This window comes from Cupressus sempervirens, chromosome 4 (genome assembly GCF_028749045.1).
Source record: "Cupressus sempervirens isolate cs-2001-9-10 chromosome 4, ASM2874904v1, whole genome shotgun sequence".
Lineage (NCBI taxonomy): Eukaryota > Viridiplantae > Streptophyta > Pinopsida > Cupressales > Cupressaceae > Cupressus > Cupressus sempervirens.
In genome coordinates this window covers 691300888-691318631 of record NC_143121.1, presented here as the reverse complement: position 1 = coordinate 691318631, position 17744 = coordinate 691300888, and the positions used below count along the sequence as shown (strand labels likewise).

The 17744-nt window shown below is 30.6% G+C and overlaps 2 protein-coding genes across 2 annotated transcripts in view; both read left to right on the top strand.

Annotated features, from left to right (window-relative positions):
- Positions 1-10746, top strand: part of LOC149563158 (cysteine-rich receptor-like protein kinase 10) — a 68424-nt gene extending 57678 nt beyond the window's left edge. The window contains exons 8-12 of the mRNA XM_089826553.1: positions 8541-8674; positions 8786-8996; positions 9086-9320; positions 9432-9582; positions 9679-10746. Of these exons, the coding sequence (XP_089682679.1) occupies positions 8541-8674; positions 8786-8996; positions 9086-9320; positions 9432-9582; positions 9679-10005 (1058 nt within the window). The 3' untranslated portion in view covers positions 10006-10746. The remainder of the gene's footprint in view (positions 1-8540; positions 8675-8785; positions 8997-9085; positions 9321-9431; positions 9583-9678) is intronic.
- On the top strand, positions 7275-8666 carry LOC149563159 (antimicrobial ginkbilobin-2-like protein). The gene is made up of 3 exons (XM_089826552.1): positions 7275-8154; positions 8271-8433; positions 8532-8666. The coding sequence occupies exons 1-2, from the start codon at positions 7299-7301 to the stop codon at positions 8426-8428; spliced, it is 1014 nt and encodes a 337-aa protein (XP_089682678.1). The 5' UTR covers positions 7275-7298; the 3' UTR covers positions 8429-8433; positions 8532-8666.
- Positions 10747-17744: the final 6998 nt, after the last annotated feature.

Sequence of the window (17744 nt, the reverse complement as noted above, 5' to 3'; positions counted from 1 at the left end):
TGAGCAATAGTGAAAACTCGATCTTGGAATTACTATTACTAGTTCCTTTCATTTGATATGCTCTTCAAAACCTCACAGATCAAGGATCGTCACATTTTTCAATTTTTTTTGACAATCTCCATTCCAATCATTAGGTATGGAGGCTATCTATTTTAATAAGACACTACTAAATTATTATAATGGTTTTAAGTGAGGTAAATAAAGACTTATCTTTTAGCTTTTTTCCTAGCTCTAATTTCTCATCCATATATGGTTGCTTTTGTGATGTCATTTCTTATCCCTAAATTTCATTAATTTAACTAATGATATCACTCTTTGAACTTTAAAATGATTTTGATTTTTAAAAACTATACTAAATACCTATATAATAGTTTTTAGTTAGGCAAATAAAAAAATAATATTTCACCTTATTTCCTAACTCTAATTTCTCATCCCTATATGGTTGTTTTTGCAATGCCATTTCTTATCCTTACATTTCCGTAATTTAACTAATGATATAAAAATTATTATAAAATGAATGTATAATGTGTTCCTTACTTTAAAGTGATTTTGATTTAAAAAGAGTACTAAATTCCTATAATAGTTTTTAGCTAGGTAAATGAAGAATTTATCTTTTACTTTTTTTTGCAAAACTCTAATTTCTCACCCATATATGGTTGTTTTTGCAATTTGTAATCCTGACACTTCCGTAGTTTAGCTAATGACATCACTAACCATAGTAATTGCATAAATATTCATTATTTTTTTAATAAATAATTAAACTTTTGTTTAATAAATAGCAAAACTAAATGCATAATTATGAATGTACAAGTTAGTATTTTTTTTTTTTTTTTTTGAAAAATTAAAAAATCTATAATGCAATGTTGATAAATATAATCTATTGTTTGTCTAATTTTTTAAAAAAAATCTTAATGCATAATTTAAATAATTTATTTTGTACTTTAAAATAATTAATTGAATGGTCATAATTTGTTTAATAAATAAATAATTAATATTGATGCATAGTTAATGTGCAAATAAAGAATTTATCTTCTAACTTAGGGCCCATTTGGTTTCTGGAATAGGATTGGAATATGAAGAGAAAATTAGAATATGTTTTATATTCGTTGTTTGTTATGCTCAATTAGAATTAGGAATAGGAAGACATATTCCAATTTTGCCCCTAAAATGAGCATATGTCTATGCCAAAAAACGTTGTAATTAGAATAGGTCATTCCTATTCCCAATCTAAGTTTTTAAAAAAAATAATAATAATAATAGATTTTTTAATAATTTTTAAAATTTCAATATTTTTTAATAACTTTTTTTTAATATCTATTTGTTCAAAAAAATTAAATAAATAAAATAAAAATAAAAAATAAATTAACCTTGTTACCATTATTAAAAAATTAACCAAAAAACAATAAAGAAAAAAGGAAAAAACTTAAGGGAAATATTTTTTAAAATACAAAGCCTAACCTTATTCCTATTCTATTTTTGTACAAACTAACAATGGATTAACATATTCCCTATCGAATTCCATGTGAACCAAATAGAATTGGAATTGTCCTTTTCTATTCTCATTCTCCATTTCTATTCTCATTCCATTTTTCTATTCTAATTTTCAATTCGTATGCCAACAACCAAATGGATCCTTATTTCCTAACTCTAATTTCTCATCCCTATATGGTTGTTTTTGCAATGCCATTTCTTATCCCTATGTTTCCATAATTTAACTAATGATATAAAAGTTATTATAAAATGAATGCATAGTTTGTTCCTTACTTTAAAGTGATTTTGCTTTAAAATGACTACTAAATTCCTATAATAGTTTTTAGCTAGGTAAATGAAGAATTTATCTTTTACTTTTTTTTTCGTAACTCTAATTTCTCATCCATATATGGTTGTTTTTGCAATTTGTAATCTCTACATTTTTGTAATTTAACTAATGACATCACTAACCATAGTAATTGCATAAATATTCATAATTTATTTAATAAATAATTAAACTTTTTTTTAATAAATGGCAAAACTAAATGCATAATTGTGAATGTACAAATTAGTATTTTTTTTAAAATAAAAAATTAAGAAATCTATAATGCAACGTTGGTAAACTATAAGATTGTTTTCTTAATTTAAAAAAAAAATCTTAATGCATAATTTAAATAATTTATTTTGTACTTTAAAATAATTAATAGAACAGTCATAATGTGTTTAATAAATAAATAACTAATATCAATGCATAGTTAATGTGCAAATAAAGAATTTATCTTTTATTATTTCCTAACTTCAATTTCTCAATCCTATATGGTTGTTTTTGCAATGCCATTTCTTATCCCAACATTTCCATAATTTAACTAATGATATAAAAGTTATTATAAAATGAATGCATAATTTGTTCCTTATTTTAAAGTGATTTTGGTTTAAAAAGACTACTAAATTCCTTTAATAGTTTTTAGCTAGGTAAATGGAGAATTTATATTTTACATTTTTTTCCTATCTCTAATTTCTCATTCATATATGGTTGTTTTTGCAATTTGTAATCCCTACACTTTCGTAATTTAACTAATGATAGCACTAACCATAGTAATTAAATAAATATTCATAATTTGTTTAATAAATAATTAATTAATATCGATGCATAGTTAATGTGCAAATAAAGAATTTATCTTTTACCTTATTTCCTAACTCCAATTTCTCATCACTATATGGTTGTTTTTGCAATGCCATTTCTTATCCCTACATTTCCGTAATTTAACTAATGATATAAAAGTTATTCTAGAATGAATGCATAATTTATTCCTTACTTTAAAGTTATTTTTATTTAAAAAGACTACTAAATTCCTATAATAGTTTTTAGCTAGGTAAATGAAGAATTTATCTTTTACTTTTCTTTCCTAACTGTAATTTCTCATCCATATATGGTTGTTTTTGCAATGTCATTTCTAATCCCTACATTTCCATAATTTAACTAATGGCATCACTAACCATAGTAATTACATAAATATTCGTAATCTATTTAATAAATAATTAAATTTTTGTTTAATAAATGGAAAAACTATATGCCTAATTGTGAATGTACAAGTTAGTAATTTTTTTAAATGAAAAATTATGAACTCTACAATGCAATGTTGGCAAACTATAAGATTTTTTGTCTAATTTAAAAAAATAAAAATTTAATGCATATTTTAAATAATTTATTTCATACTTTAAAATAATTAATTGGATAGTCATAATTTGTTTAATAATTAATTAATTAATATCAATGCATAGTTAATGTGCAAATAAAGAATTTATCTTTTCCCTTATTTTCCAACTACAATTTCTAATCCCTATCTCATTGCTTTTGCAATGCCATATCTTATCCCTACATTTTTGTAATTTAACAAATGATATAAAAGTTATTATAAAATGAATGCATAGTTTGTTCCTTGCTTTAAAGTGATTTTTATTTAAAAGGACTACTAAATTCCTATAATGGTTTTTAGTTAGGTAAGTAAAGAATTTAACTTTTACCTTTTTGTCCTAACTCTAATTTCTCATCCATATATGGTTGTTTTAGTAATACCATTTCATATCTATACATTTTTTGTAATTTAACTAATGACATCAGTAACCATAGTAATTGCATCAATGTTCATAATTTATTGAATAAATGATTTAATTTTTGTTTAATTAATTACACACTCTAATTAAATGCATAATTGTGAATGTACAAGTTAGATTTTTTTTAAATGAAAAATTAAGATATCTACAATGCAACATTGGTAAACTATAAGATTGTTTGTCTAAATTTTTTTTTAAAATATCTTAATATATAATTTAAATAATTTATATGTACTTTAAAATAATTATTTGAATGGTCACAGTTTGTTTAATAAATAATTAATTAATTTCGATGGATAGTTAATGTGAAACTACATTGATTTGTGTAAAATCTAGTCATAGTGCAAGGAAATATAGGCAAAAATATTGTAATGTTGTGGATGCTTTGAGAAAAGAACTCATCTAACACAAAATTGTGTACACTAATCAGATTGCAAAAAAAATAAAAATTATTATTTGAAATAATAAAAAATGTAAATAAAAACTTTTAAAAAAGTACAATCATCTTTATATTGGAAATAATTAAGCATTTTCATTGGTTCCAATCAATTCACTTGTTTGCACAAGTGAATACAATAGTACTGCTTACAACAAGTACAATAAGGATAGTTAATCAAAAGAGTTGCATGAGTTAGATTTTAAAGGAAAAGATCGCTCAATTTTTTTTATTTGATTACAAAGTATAATATGAAATAAACAAATCCCAATCGTCTAGAATAAAATAATTTAAATAATTGCGATGTTTTAAAGTATGGGATGGGGAAAAGGTGGACTTTAGAAAAGTAAAACTCAAGAAAACCCTTAATAATAATCGATTTTATATAAATTCTAAAGCCACATATGCACCTTGTAATGTGGATTTTATTTTTTTTACTAACATTATGATTTTTGGCTTTGCATATTAAAACTAAATTTTGACTTTAGATAATAACGATGGTCAATTTTAAATTTTAAATTTATTTTAAAACTATATTCAAATTTATATTTTAAAGATTTGGAAGTAATATGTTTAGAAAATTGATGACGGTTTTAATCTCACCTATGAGAATAGTAATTAATAGTGAAAATTTAGTTTTAGAGATGATTAGTATATGTGTTAAGTTATGGTTTTGAGCACACTATTAGGTTCAAACCATGGGATGCAAATTGAAATGTATTTTATCGTAAACCTTGAATAATATTTGTTGCATTATAATAACCCTCAAAGAAGCACCAAGGAACCTAACAAAAGTTCTGTATAAACTCTTTAACAAACACCATCCTATATTAGAACTTTCAATGAAGGATGATGATATTGAAATTGTGAACCAAATTCTTATAGGCTAAAAAGAGGGAGATTTGACAAAATATAAAATACCTTTTGATGAATGTCTTACATTAAAACAATGCTTTGGAATTAAAACTATTAGATCAATTGATTGATTTTATTGTTGATCGTTAAACATGTTTTATTATTTTATTTTCTTAAGTATTACTCCAATTTAAGTTTTTAAAATTGCTAAAAATAATTTGGGAAAACAAGGTATGGAAGATGTATTATGTATGTTGGGTCAATAGATTGTGCTTAGGAGGTATTGTAGATAGAAAATTTTATTATTTGTAAAAATAATAGGACAACTTTAACCTTGGAACTTCTAAGTTCTAGCTTGAAGGATTATTTCATTCTTAACTATCGTGTGTGGCTAGAATTGTCTTGCATAAATCTTGTGCTTCATCATCTTTGAAAGGAGCAAGTGAAGTCCAATTTAGGAGAGTAATTTGGTGCAAATGTGACTCAATTAATAACATTGAGTTTATATCATTTTTTATTTTTGTGCTTGTAAACAGGAGCTAGAATTCTTTTATTAATTCATTATATTTGATTTAGAAGGTCTTCAGATGAAACATACACAAATAGTATTTGATAACACAAAGTATTTGAAAACATTATCTTAATCAAATGGATTCATGCAAAGCTATATTTTCAATCACCACAAGTATTATTTCTTATGAGTTGTGATTTTTAAAACATAACATGTAAAGATGATAAGTAACAAAGTTGGATTTGTAGATTGAATGAATTAATGCAAATTTATTTAAATGATGTAAGTCAAAATGAAATATAATAGACATGGAATAGTACATAATAAATATGAGATGTTGATCCTCCACAGAATCTTTTATTTTGTGTATAACCTAGATCATTCTTTATTATTTCAATGGAAAACAATAAGTAAGAAATCATTTTTAAGAAATAAATAATTTTGAGTTTAAATTTAAAAAAGGAAGACTTATATTTAAATATTAAATTATTTATTTACATGATTGAGAGTCCCTATTCTTGTTTATAACTATTTACATTAATATTTTGGTAGTTATAATAATTTAAAATATAGATAATATTATATTTTTAAATAATAAATAAACTATTTATTGCTTACATGATTAATAATATTTAACTAAAAAATTATATAAAAATTTTCATTAAATTTCTTTACGATTTATATTTTCTTAAAAATATAAAATAAAAATTAAATACTATAGAAATTAAATCTTATATATATGTACTAATAAGGTCCTTATTAAGAGTTCTATAAGTTATAATTTGTTAGCATATATTGAATAAGAAAGTAAATATTCTAACATCTACTTTACTAGTATGTTTCATTTAGCTTATTGTGTTTGTAGTTAAAAGGGAACAATATTCTACACATCTAAATGAGATAAACACTATTTTTTGCAACTATAAGAAAGATGTGTGAAATATGATAGGTGAGTGCAAACCTTTAACAAATTTTAGGATTATTTCATTTTGTACCCCTATGATTCATGAGGTTGTTTGCCTTAGCTAATTAAATATATTTGGTTGACAATCACAATATTGTCTATCTATTTTTATTATATCATATTATATTCTTTTAATAAAACATTTTAATCAAGTATATGTCCTTTAAATTTTTTTAGTAAATTTATAGTACAAAAGATCATACAAAATTATTAAGAAGTATTTCTTACATTTAAACAACATTGCAATACCCATTCAAAAATTTAACCTTCAAATCTCAGCATATTTGAACACATTTCTAAATCTTCAAAGTATCATGTAGACTTAATATAGGCTCAAGAGCAAACTAAAACCTACTTAACATTCTAAATCAACAAAATATATTAGCTAAACAACAAAGTAAAACGTAGTTTTTTATAAAGACGATTATGAATAAGAGCTAAATCAACAAAATATATTAGCTAAACAACAAAGTAAAACGTAGTTTTTATAAAGACGATTATGAATAATAGCTAAATCAACAAAATATATTAGCTAAACAACAAAGTAAAACGTAGTTTTTATAAAGACGATTATGAATAATAGCTAAATCAACAAAATATATTAGCTAAACAACAAAGTAAAACGTAGTTTTTATAAAGACGATTATGAATTATAAAGACGATTATATAACGTAGTTAAAACATTTCTGACCGCAAACTTCGGCGACTTTACTGAACCACGTTCACGCTGAAAAGCCCCCGTACGTACTACCCCATTCTTGTGCTTGACTTCCCGTGTCATTTTAGGCAAATACAACACCCAATTTCGGGGGTCTTGAGTCAAGTCAATAAAAACACCAAATTCCGTTGATCTTTGTGAACGCGGAAGAAGTTGGAGTGAAATCTACGCCCTATTTAGTGCCACTAGAGTTTTATTTTGATTTGGCAGATTGGGAACGCGGTTGAAGATGATGAGGATGAGGTGTAACTCTCCGGCCTTTCCCAAAGTTTGCAGAGATATGTTTCTCCTCTTGTTCTTCCTAGCAATTTTCCCATCACTAGTCTTATGTGATTACCGATGGTCAGTCTGCAACAACGCCTCAACTTTCACAGAGGGGAGTTCATACTCCACAAACTTGAATCGAGTAATCGCCGATCTCTCTCGCAATGCACCTCAGAGTTCAGGTTTCAACACCTCGTCCCGTGGTCAGTCCCCCAACAAAGCCTATGGCTTGCTCCAGTGTATCGGGAATGTATCAGCAGCGAAATGCGCAAATTGTTCCGTGGAAGCACATAACATCACTCAAGAACTCTGCGCCAACGACATAGGTGCGCGGGTGTGGATGGGCAACTGCTTCATGCACTACGATAACTCCAATTTCATTTCTACACTAGATACCAATTTCATTCTGCTGACAAACACGAAAGATGTGACAAGCAATTCGCAGGCTTTCATATCCACTACCCCAAGTTTTCTGTCCAATTTGTCTGATCAAGCTTACCTCCCTGCAAATAAGCTGCTTGGGGTGGGATCAGAATCCTACTCCACTTCCGATAAGGTGTACGGTCTCGTTCAGTGCTGGAGAGATTTATCGGTGAAGGACTGCAGATCATGTTTGTTTCAAGCAAGGCAACAGTTGCTGCAGTGCTGTTCTTCAAAACAAGGAGCTCATGCTATGTCAGGAAGCTGCACAGTGAGATATGAGATCTACCCTTTTCTTGATTCCCATAATCTCCCATCCCCTGCATCCCCTGCATCCCCGCCTTCCCCTTCCCCTTCCCCTTCTCCACCGGCAGGTAATCCAACTGCTCAGGGGAAATCAAGTAGTTTTTCTCTTCACCCACTTTGTCATTTTTATTCTCTTGAATATGTTTGTTTCTTTGTTTGTGAGATGGGTTCTGTTTGGGTATCTGATCTCTTCAATTTCATTAAATAACAGCAGAGGTTTTGTCCCGCAGAGAAATCCTCGAAAACAATACCTATAGTACTGGGGGTCGTCATAGGCACGGTTCTGCTGATACTCGTCTGTTTAATTGTTGTGAGAAAAAGAGTGAAATCTGCCATCTTCGGAGGACCAACAAGTACTGCTACACATGACCAAGGTGCTACTTCCGATTTTAATCTCGGTTTCTTACTTTTGCCTTCTTTTTCCTTTTAATTTAAGTTTTGAGTCTGTTGAACTCTTTTTCTGATGGTACAGGAAGGCAAGCATTTTCTCCTCCATCTGGGTTACTTCAACAAGAGCGAAGTTTTATCTTCAGCTTGGAAGAACTTGCAGAAGCCACAGCTAATTTTCATGACAACAATAAACTCGGAGAGGGGGGTTTCGGTGCCGTATATAAGGTGTGAATTCCACTATTTATAATTATTGACCTGATGAAATACAGTTTTAGTTAGACCACGAAGGCCGTTAAAATAGACACGCAGGGCTCTAATTCTGTTGTAATCTTTCAGGGAAGAACAAGGGACGGAAAGCAAATAGCAGTTAAAAAACTGGCCGCAAAGTCCAGACAAGGCAAAGAAGAATTTATGAACGAGGTAAAGCTTGTGGCCAATGTTCAGCACCGAAACCTTGTGAAGCTATTTGGGTGTTGCGTTGAGGGAGATGAAAGGTTGATTGTCTACGAGTATTTGCCCAACAAGAGCCTCGACGCCTTTCTTTTTGGTAATTCAGATATGGGCCTTTATTTTTCTCTTTTAGTATTGCGGCTCTTGTTTGAAAAATATGACGAAGTTTAGGATTTGGGGTTACAGATTCAGAAAAGCGTAGGGCGCTAGATTGGGAAAAACGGTATAATATTATCATTGGAATTGCTCGTGGCCTTATGTACCTCCATGAAGATTCACAGATGAAAATCATTCACAGGGATATTAAAGCAAACAATATCTTGCTTGACGAGAAACTTCATCCAAAGATAGCCGACTTTGGCCTTGCTAGACTATTTGATGAGGAAGAAACGCATGTACAAACCAGAGTTGCAGGCACATAGTAAGGATAACTAGACGTCTTCTATTATATTTCGGATCTTAACTGATGATAGTTGAGTTTTTGTAGATGGGTATTTTAAGTGAGCGGATGTTGATGTGGTGCATACTGCAGCGGTTACATGGCTCCGGAGTATGCAATGCAAGGGCAGCTTTCTGTTAAAGCCGACGTTTATAGCTTTGGAGTTCTACTGCTTGAGATTGTCAGCGGGAGAAAAAACTTAGATACCCATTTAGACCAGAGGAGGCAAAACTTATTAGAATGGGTAAAAAGCTCAGGCTTTTTGTATCTTTCTTTTTCTCCTGGTTGATATCTTTTTCCCGAACTTACCAAATTACCTGTGTGTCTGTGTGTTTTGAAGGCCTGGAGGCTTTACAAGGACGGAAACATAATGAGCATAGTGGATTCAAGAGTATCAGAAACATGCCTGGAGGAGCAAGCATTAAGATGTATTCATGTTGGGTTTCTATGTATTCAAGCCGATCCAGTACTTCGTCCACCGATCTCCAATGTTATGATGATGATCTCTAGCGGTTCAGTGACACTGCCAAACCCAACCAAGCCCGCCTTCGTAAGTAGTAGCGAGAAGAATGTTACAAAATCCCAGTCATCTGGAACGACCACCTCATCTGCATCGACTGGTCCTTCAATAAATGAAGCCTCCGTCACTGCAGTTCAATCAAGGTGAGATCCCAACGGAGTCTTCTGTGCAGCCAAATTATTTAGCCGTGGTGTAACCTCGTGACTCTTCTGAGTATTCAGTAGACAGACATGGCTACCTGTAGCATGTCCTTAGTGCAGGTGTATTCATAAAGTTAAGTACGGTCTGGTCATTTACAATTTACGATGATGATGAGAGCCGATTGCCCAGAAGAAAATGGTTGGTGTTACCATAAATTACTTATGTTTGGATCAAGATTAAGCTCCACAAATACACTTTCCCATTATTACAGAATATCAGATCTGCAGGTGTTTGGTCCAGTTGCTTTTTACTTGGGTCAGTTTCAAATCACCATATCGCTTCATCCTTATCTCGCCAATTCAACTGTAAAGTTAATGCTTCCGGTTCCTATTGAGTTGAATGCCGGGACAAGAGGAGACGGGTCTGAATGTCCTTGTTTAGGTAGCTTCTGAAAATAAGATGTAGTGGGTCAATGGTCGGCAGTGGCGGGGAAGGTACATATATTTTTACTAAACTATCTGATTTACGGTTAGGAAGAAGTAAGCAAGCTAAGAGAACATAATAAATAGAAGAGAGAAGGGACGAAGACCAAAACTACTTGAAACAGAGTGAGTAAAAATATTAGAAGTGTATATAAATAAGTTTAATTTGCGTGTGAAAAATGCTTTATATGTTGTAAAATATTTTTGATTCAGAGTTATGAATCATTAAACTTATTAATGGAAGACTTCATCTTCAACTACCAAACTTTGTAATATGATTTGTAATGGTAGAACAACATGTGAAATTCTTTTTGACCAATAATTATGAATCAACTAGGTCATAAATAGGGGACCTCGTCTCCGGTATCAAAGCTTGAGATTCAAACTTGCAATTACATTGATCAACAAGTGCATAGTGTTGTGATCACAATGGCCCAATGGGGTTTTGAAACCTGGTGGTCATAACAACAAAACCACCAAAACCCTTTTGACCCAAGGTTATAAACTAGTGAGGGTAAAAAACAAGGGCCTCATCTCCAAGTAGAAAACCTTAATGCTCAAACCTAAAAGTACATTGGATTAGCAATAGCACAACCTTGTAATCACAATGTCCAAGTAGGGGTTTTGAACCCCATTGGCCACAACACCACTAAAAGTTTTGGACCTGTAGCTATGAATAGATGAGATAACAAATGGGAGGCCCCATGCCCAAGTGTCAAAGCTTGAGGCTCAAACTTGCAAGGATATTGGATGACAACCATATGATCACAATGACCTAGCAAGGGTTTGAATCTTGGTGGCCACAACAACACCTCCAGTTGACCAATACACCATGAGAAGAAAATCACACATGCTAGTGCGTGCATACGCGCACGCACACACACAAACACACATGCATGCACATCATGGTTGTTATAACATATAATTATAAAATAAAATAAAATAAAATATATACAAAAAAACACCATGATAAAATAAAGGAAAGTGGAAATGATAAAAAATAAATACAACCCACTAAATTGGAAAATAACAACAAATGACAACCAAAAAACCAAGCTTAAAAAATTTATAGAATATAAAGAAAGTAAAAAATATATTTTTGAAAAAGAGCATAAAAAATACTAAACTAAAAATAGAAGAATAAAGAAGGAAAACAAGTACAACTAAAATTTAAATGAATCAAATCTAGAAGAATAGGGAGAACAACACAAATCTAATAATTTAAAAAAAACAAAAACAAAAAAAATATGGATGAAGGTAAGACAAAACATAACAAGGGAAAGATAAACAAAGAGGACCACATAGAAGATGGAGGGATACAAAAAATTATGAGGGGAGATGCAAGTAACGAACAAAATGAAGAGAAATGGGTAAGGAGAATACTAAGGGAGGAAAGGAGAGTGGAGATCAAATCCAAAAGGGGAAGGAGACTTAGGAGAGGCATCCAAATCAAATTGAAGGAAAGGATCTATAGAGGAAAATAAATGCGATGAATTTCTAAGATTTCAATGGAAATCCATGTTAAGGTTGAAGGAATGGTTGGTTGATTTTAATGACCTCCAGTTTCCTCCTGGAGAAATTATCTTCCTATCTATATTTCTATTTAGCAATAGTTACATACTCTTATTTTATTATGAAGGCCCTCCACGAAATATTTGTAGCTAACTGACATGGGAGCATGAGCCTTATGACTAAACCTCTTCAGCTAAGAGCCAAGGACTAAGGGGTATCTATTCTGCCAAATTCACCCGAGGCACAATCTCGACCTTATCCCTTTTCAATGTTAGAGTCACACACTCAGCAAGACTCGATCCCTTGTGGGTTCTTTAAAAACCTTTCAACATCACTAGTAGATCAAGGGCTCATTGATGCAATAGTTACATACGTATTACCTCAGTGATGTCATTAAATTTGGTGGTAGAGGTTCATTATAAGTCTAGGGTAAGTTGTCCATTACCTTATACTTTCATTATAACCATTCTACTAATTTAGTTAATCTCACAATCATAATATATGTTTATAAGTTAAATTAAATATATTTTTTTCAATTTATCTAACCATTAATGTTGAATGCTTTGGTCAACATAGCTTCTATCATGACCATACAATCCATTGCAAATGTCTCTTGGAAACATACACATTGAGTGTTCTTAGGACCATAAAGATAAAGAGACCTATAAGATTGACATAAATGAATTATAATTTAAGTCCCTAAAGACTCACTGAAATCACTTTATACTAGAGTCATAGGATGTTATATAATGCTTCTAGCGTGAAAGATAATGGCTAAGTTCACCAAGATGGTGTGAAAAAAAGTGGCCACATAAAAAAATCTATATTTTTTCATAACCTACTTAGGTTATTTGAGATTCAAAATCTGCAGACTTAAAAAAACAAGTTTTTGTTGAGCCTCGTTTCAATATTAAAAAAATTGGGTTCTCCATAACTTGTGTCCATTATGAAGAAAAAAAGTCCTCATAACCCATACGAGCTATGAAGAATCAAAAGTTAAACATATATTATTTATCAATAACTCATACATGAGTTTATGAAAATAGGAAGCTAGGAAAGGAGGGTAGAGAGAGAGAGAGAGAGAGAGAGAGAGAGAGAGAGAGAGAATGCATTTATACATGGTCAAGGGTTATCATTTATGGAAACATATTATTCTCAAATAGAAGGCAGATCATATAGCTATTGATTTGATGATTATAGACATAAAATTGTGTAAGTATCAGACAATTGAATATTCATATAGAGGTAGTTTTGATATTGTAAAGTCTATAGTGAGAATTGACATGTGTGTAGTTAAGGATAGATAGACCAAAGTGTCATGATCACATACCTAAGTGCACAAATCATTACACATAGGCACACATACATATAAAACTATAGATATCTATATATACAAACATAGACATATACTATATATACATAAATGTAGTCTTCTCTTAATTTCAGACCTTGTTTGTTTTAATGTATTTGTAACGCATATCTAGGTTTTGTAAAACATAAAGTACATGCCTTTACATCCTTACAAATTTTTTACTTGGAAAAAGGGTTGAGAAATGAGCATAAGGATTAAAAGCCCATTTTTCACATTTTTTTCATCTTCCAACATGAACTCTCAAATTTTTACTCATTGAGCCTATAAATAATCAAGTGGGTATCTTTAAATTTACCACCATAATCTCACATGCCTTCTTGTCTTTCTAACCATATAAATTTTTCAGTTTTTGGAGAGCATTAACATACTAAAATTTGATTTCCTTTTCCTGTCTCTTTACAAGAGTCAGATACATATGTCTACCATTTTTTATTAACTTTTGTTGTAGTTCAAAAATTACAAAAAAAATTTACTTATTACTGTTGTACACTTTAATCTATATACATTTTTTTTTAAAATCGATTATTTTGATGCAAGTTATGCCCAACAAAGGAACAAGTACCAGATTATTAGGATGCAAACACTTCAAAAAACCATAAAAAAAAAATTCTCAACTAAAAATTATGAAAAATTACAAAATGTTTAGATCTTACTGTTACCTACCATCCTTCCTAATTTTTTTTCAAAACATTAAATCTAACTATATCTTTTGTTGAGTGCACAAAAATAGCTACACTATGTTTTTCTAAACAAATGAAGAATAAATTTTCATGCATAGAGTGTTTGACCCTCTTAATATTATATGTTTCTAGAAAATTTTAGTTATTTTAGAAGCTATATAGAGTACTACAATCCTTATTGTTTGCACATTTTCTAATTTTGATTTCTCTTTGTAGTTCAAGTTTTGCCAATTTCAAAATAAGAATGGTCACTTATTGTTTGAATTACAAGTATCATTGGCATGAATTTTATAAATTAGTGTTGTTATTGATTAGAAACTGGTCAATAAATATGTAAAAATTACAAGGTAATATTTCCACTAGTAGAAGAGTGGACCAATATACATAGTATGGAAATACAGTTTAAGTCACCACTAACATACATGCATGAAGCTTAAGTTGTAGATAGTGCATTTACGATGAGTCACCATGGATGTGACAAGATGCAAGTTTAGTAGAGTTGACATCATAGGGCTATTGGTCAAAGCAACAGAAGGGCACAAGGACATAAGCTATAGATAGGCTCACGACTGGGTTGGTAGGGCTACTAGTATAGAGTTGTAGGTTTTCAATAAATAACTCGAGCATGAATTTCCAATTTGAAAATGAGTTTGATTTTATTCCAATTATTTCCACCTAGTTGTAAGGTGTATATAGGAAGTCAAACTTTATTTGTGAAGTTTTTATTAGTTGTTGAATTTTTATGTTTTTGCTAATACTAGACGAGTATTGGCATCATTTTTCAAAATGCAAGCTAGTGAAGAACATGGTTGCCAAACACAGTGTAACAACAAACATGTTTAGAATTGTAAGATAGAGGTGAGATTGAGGGGCTCATAGGGTAGATAAAGTTAGAAGAATACTATTGCATCTTCAAGAATATGCAACCAAAATTTACAAGGCAAGACAATATTGTCATTAGATCAATTTTATTTAGATTTCTATTGAACCATTGCATCTATTTACAAATCTTCAGATGGAAAGCTTTAATAGTAAGCTTTTGTAAATCCTTTAACAATGTGTTTCTCAGAAGGAGATTTGTAAATCCTCTAATCAAGTAGCTTTCATAGGCTTCTATAACCCTAACATGTTATAAACATTTCTAGCAGAATGTGTTCATAGAAGGCATAACTATAGCTCTTGAGTAGGCAACCCTTTACAAGAATTATAAGGGCTAGTGGGTATACTACTGCTATTGTGGTTTTCATCCTATCATTGAGGGTTTCCACATTCAAAATCATTGTGTCACTTGCTATGTGCATTTGTATGTGATCATGTATACTTCTATTGAACTACTTTTATTGTTGCACTACTATTAAGACAACTAGTGTTAGGAATACACTGTATTTTAACATAGTTGACTAGTAGAAAAGTTCATACTGATTCACACCCCCCATCTCTTTTAGTACTAGTTTGGACCAACAGTTGGTATCGGAGATCAAATCTTGCAAGTGACAAGCTTGACATCTTTAGGGATGATATAATGGCAACATACCATTTATAAAAGCAACTTGATGAAGCATCTAACACCATTGTGGGCTTTGAGGACAACCTAAGAAAGTCCTTGAACAAAAGAAAGAAGCTAATGATAAATGTAAGGGAAAACAAAGAAGTCATACAACATTTCTAGAGAATTATGGTGGATATGAGGGATTAGCATATGACATATAAGATCTAGTAGCTGAAAATGAAAAGTTAAAGTAAAAAATCATACAAATGAGGAGAGAGAAAGAAGAGTTGACAAGGGAATTGAGAGAATCTCAAGAAGAAAAAGATAGTTCCATCTTAACCAAATATGAAGCTAAAGAAATACCTAGAAATAAAAATGTGTTCATAGAAGGCATAACTATAGCTCTTGAGTAGGCAACCCTTTACAAGAATTATAAGGGCTAGTGGGTATACTACTGCTATTGTGGTTTTCATCCTATCATTGAGGGTTTCCACATTCAAAATCATTGTGTCACTTGCTATGTGCATTTGTATGTGATCATGTATACTTCTATTGAACTACTTTTATTGTTGCACTACTATTAAGACAACTAGTGTTAGGAATACACTGTATTTTAACATAGTTGACTAGTAGAAAAGTTCATACTGATTCACACCCCCCATCTCTTTTAGTACTAGTTTGGACCAACAGTTGGTATCGGAGATCAAATCTTGCAAGTGACAAGCTTGACATCTTTAGGGATGATATAATGGCAACATACCATTTATAAAAGCAACTTGATGAAGCATCTAACACCATTGTGGGCTTCAAGGACAACCTAAGAAAGTCCTTGAACAAAAGAAAGAAGCTAATGATAAATGTAAGTGAAAACAAAGAAGTCATACAACATTTCTAGAGAATTATGGTGGATATGAGGGATTAGCATATGACATATAAGATCTAGTAGCTGAAAATGAAAAGTTAAAGTAAAAAATCATACAAATGAGGAGAGAGAAAGAAGAGTTGACAAGGGAATTGAGAGAATCTCAAGAAGAAAAAGATAGTTCCATCTTAACCAAATATGAAGCTAAAGAAATACCTAGAAATAAAAATGCATAGAAGAGAGAGGAGAGTGGCCATAATCACATAGATAAATTCATGTACCTGACTAAATAAGTACTCAAGTTGACAAAAGAACTAAAGAATATAAGTGAAAGGAAATAAAAGCTATAAAAGCTAAAAGAGAGATTAGAGAATACTTAAAAATAATTGAGAGATTGAAGAAGAAAAAATAGTGTTAGAATATTTAGAATAACTAATATAGGGGAGTGGGGTGAATCAGTTATCCTCAAGTCTAGATGTACCAATTCAACTTTCAACAACTTCAAACAACTTATTTAAATACACAAATCCATCAACCAATAGTGTAACTTACCACCAATTCAACTTATCATCCAACACTTAGTTCTCTGTCTAGTACATGTTCAATAACATAAGTGTAATAGTAAATAACATGAAACATAAAAATAACATTTCCACATGTATGACACCAAAATCTAATGTGGAAACCCAATTTTGGAAAAACCACCAAGAAACATTCTACCATTCTTTTTCTCTTTTGAAGTGAGCTTGGTTAAGAGCCAACCCTATTAAAGATTACAAAACACATTGTTAGGTGTGACCATGTTAAAGGATTTAATCACCCTGTTAGGAGTGGCCTTTTTAGAGGACTTTAGATCATTCTATTAGAATGTTACCTTGATTAAATGACTTACAATATGACTGTTAGGTCAAACTTGATTAAAGGATTCATACTACCAAAATGGTTAGAAAGTAAGTGCTAGGTTTGATCTGAGAAAACAAAAATGACTTTGGAAATTCAAATCTCCATTTAGCTCATTCTTGGTTCATTAACTAGACTTTATTATGTATTCTCTGTCTCAGATTTTCTTGAGAACCCTTCAAGAAATCACTCTTTACAAACTTTTGTTTCTTCCTCTACTACTTTGTTCCTTCCAAGTTCTTCATAATTTTTCTAATCAACCAACAAGATAAACATCTATTGTGCCTCATGAAATTGGTAGCTTTAATCTTTTGTTGCTTAAACATCACCATAGATTTTAGGGTATGATTAGGTCCATTGAATCTATCCATCATTCTTTCCTTCTACTCCTTTCTTGGAACTTCTAGAAACTTCTCATTAAATCCTCGTCTCAGATCACTTAACGAAC

Coding starts and splice junctions, on each gene's coding strand:
- LOC149563159 (XM_089826552.1), top strand. CDS start 7,299: ATGATGAGGATGAGGTGTAACTCTCCGGCCTTTCCCAAAGTTTGCAGA. Junction 8,155..8,270: donor AACTGCTCAGGGGAAATCAA/GTAGTTTTTCTC, acceptor ATTAAATAACAG/CAGAGGTTTTGTCCCGCAGA.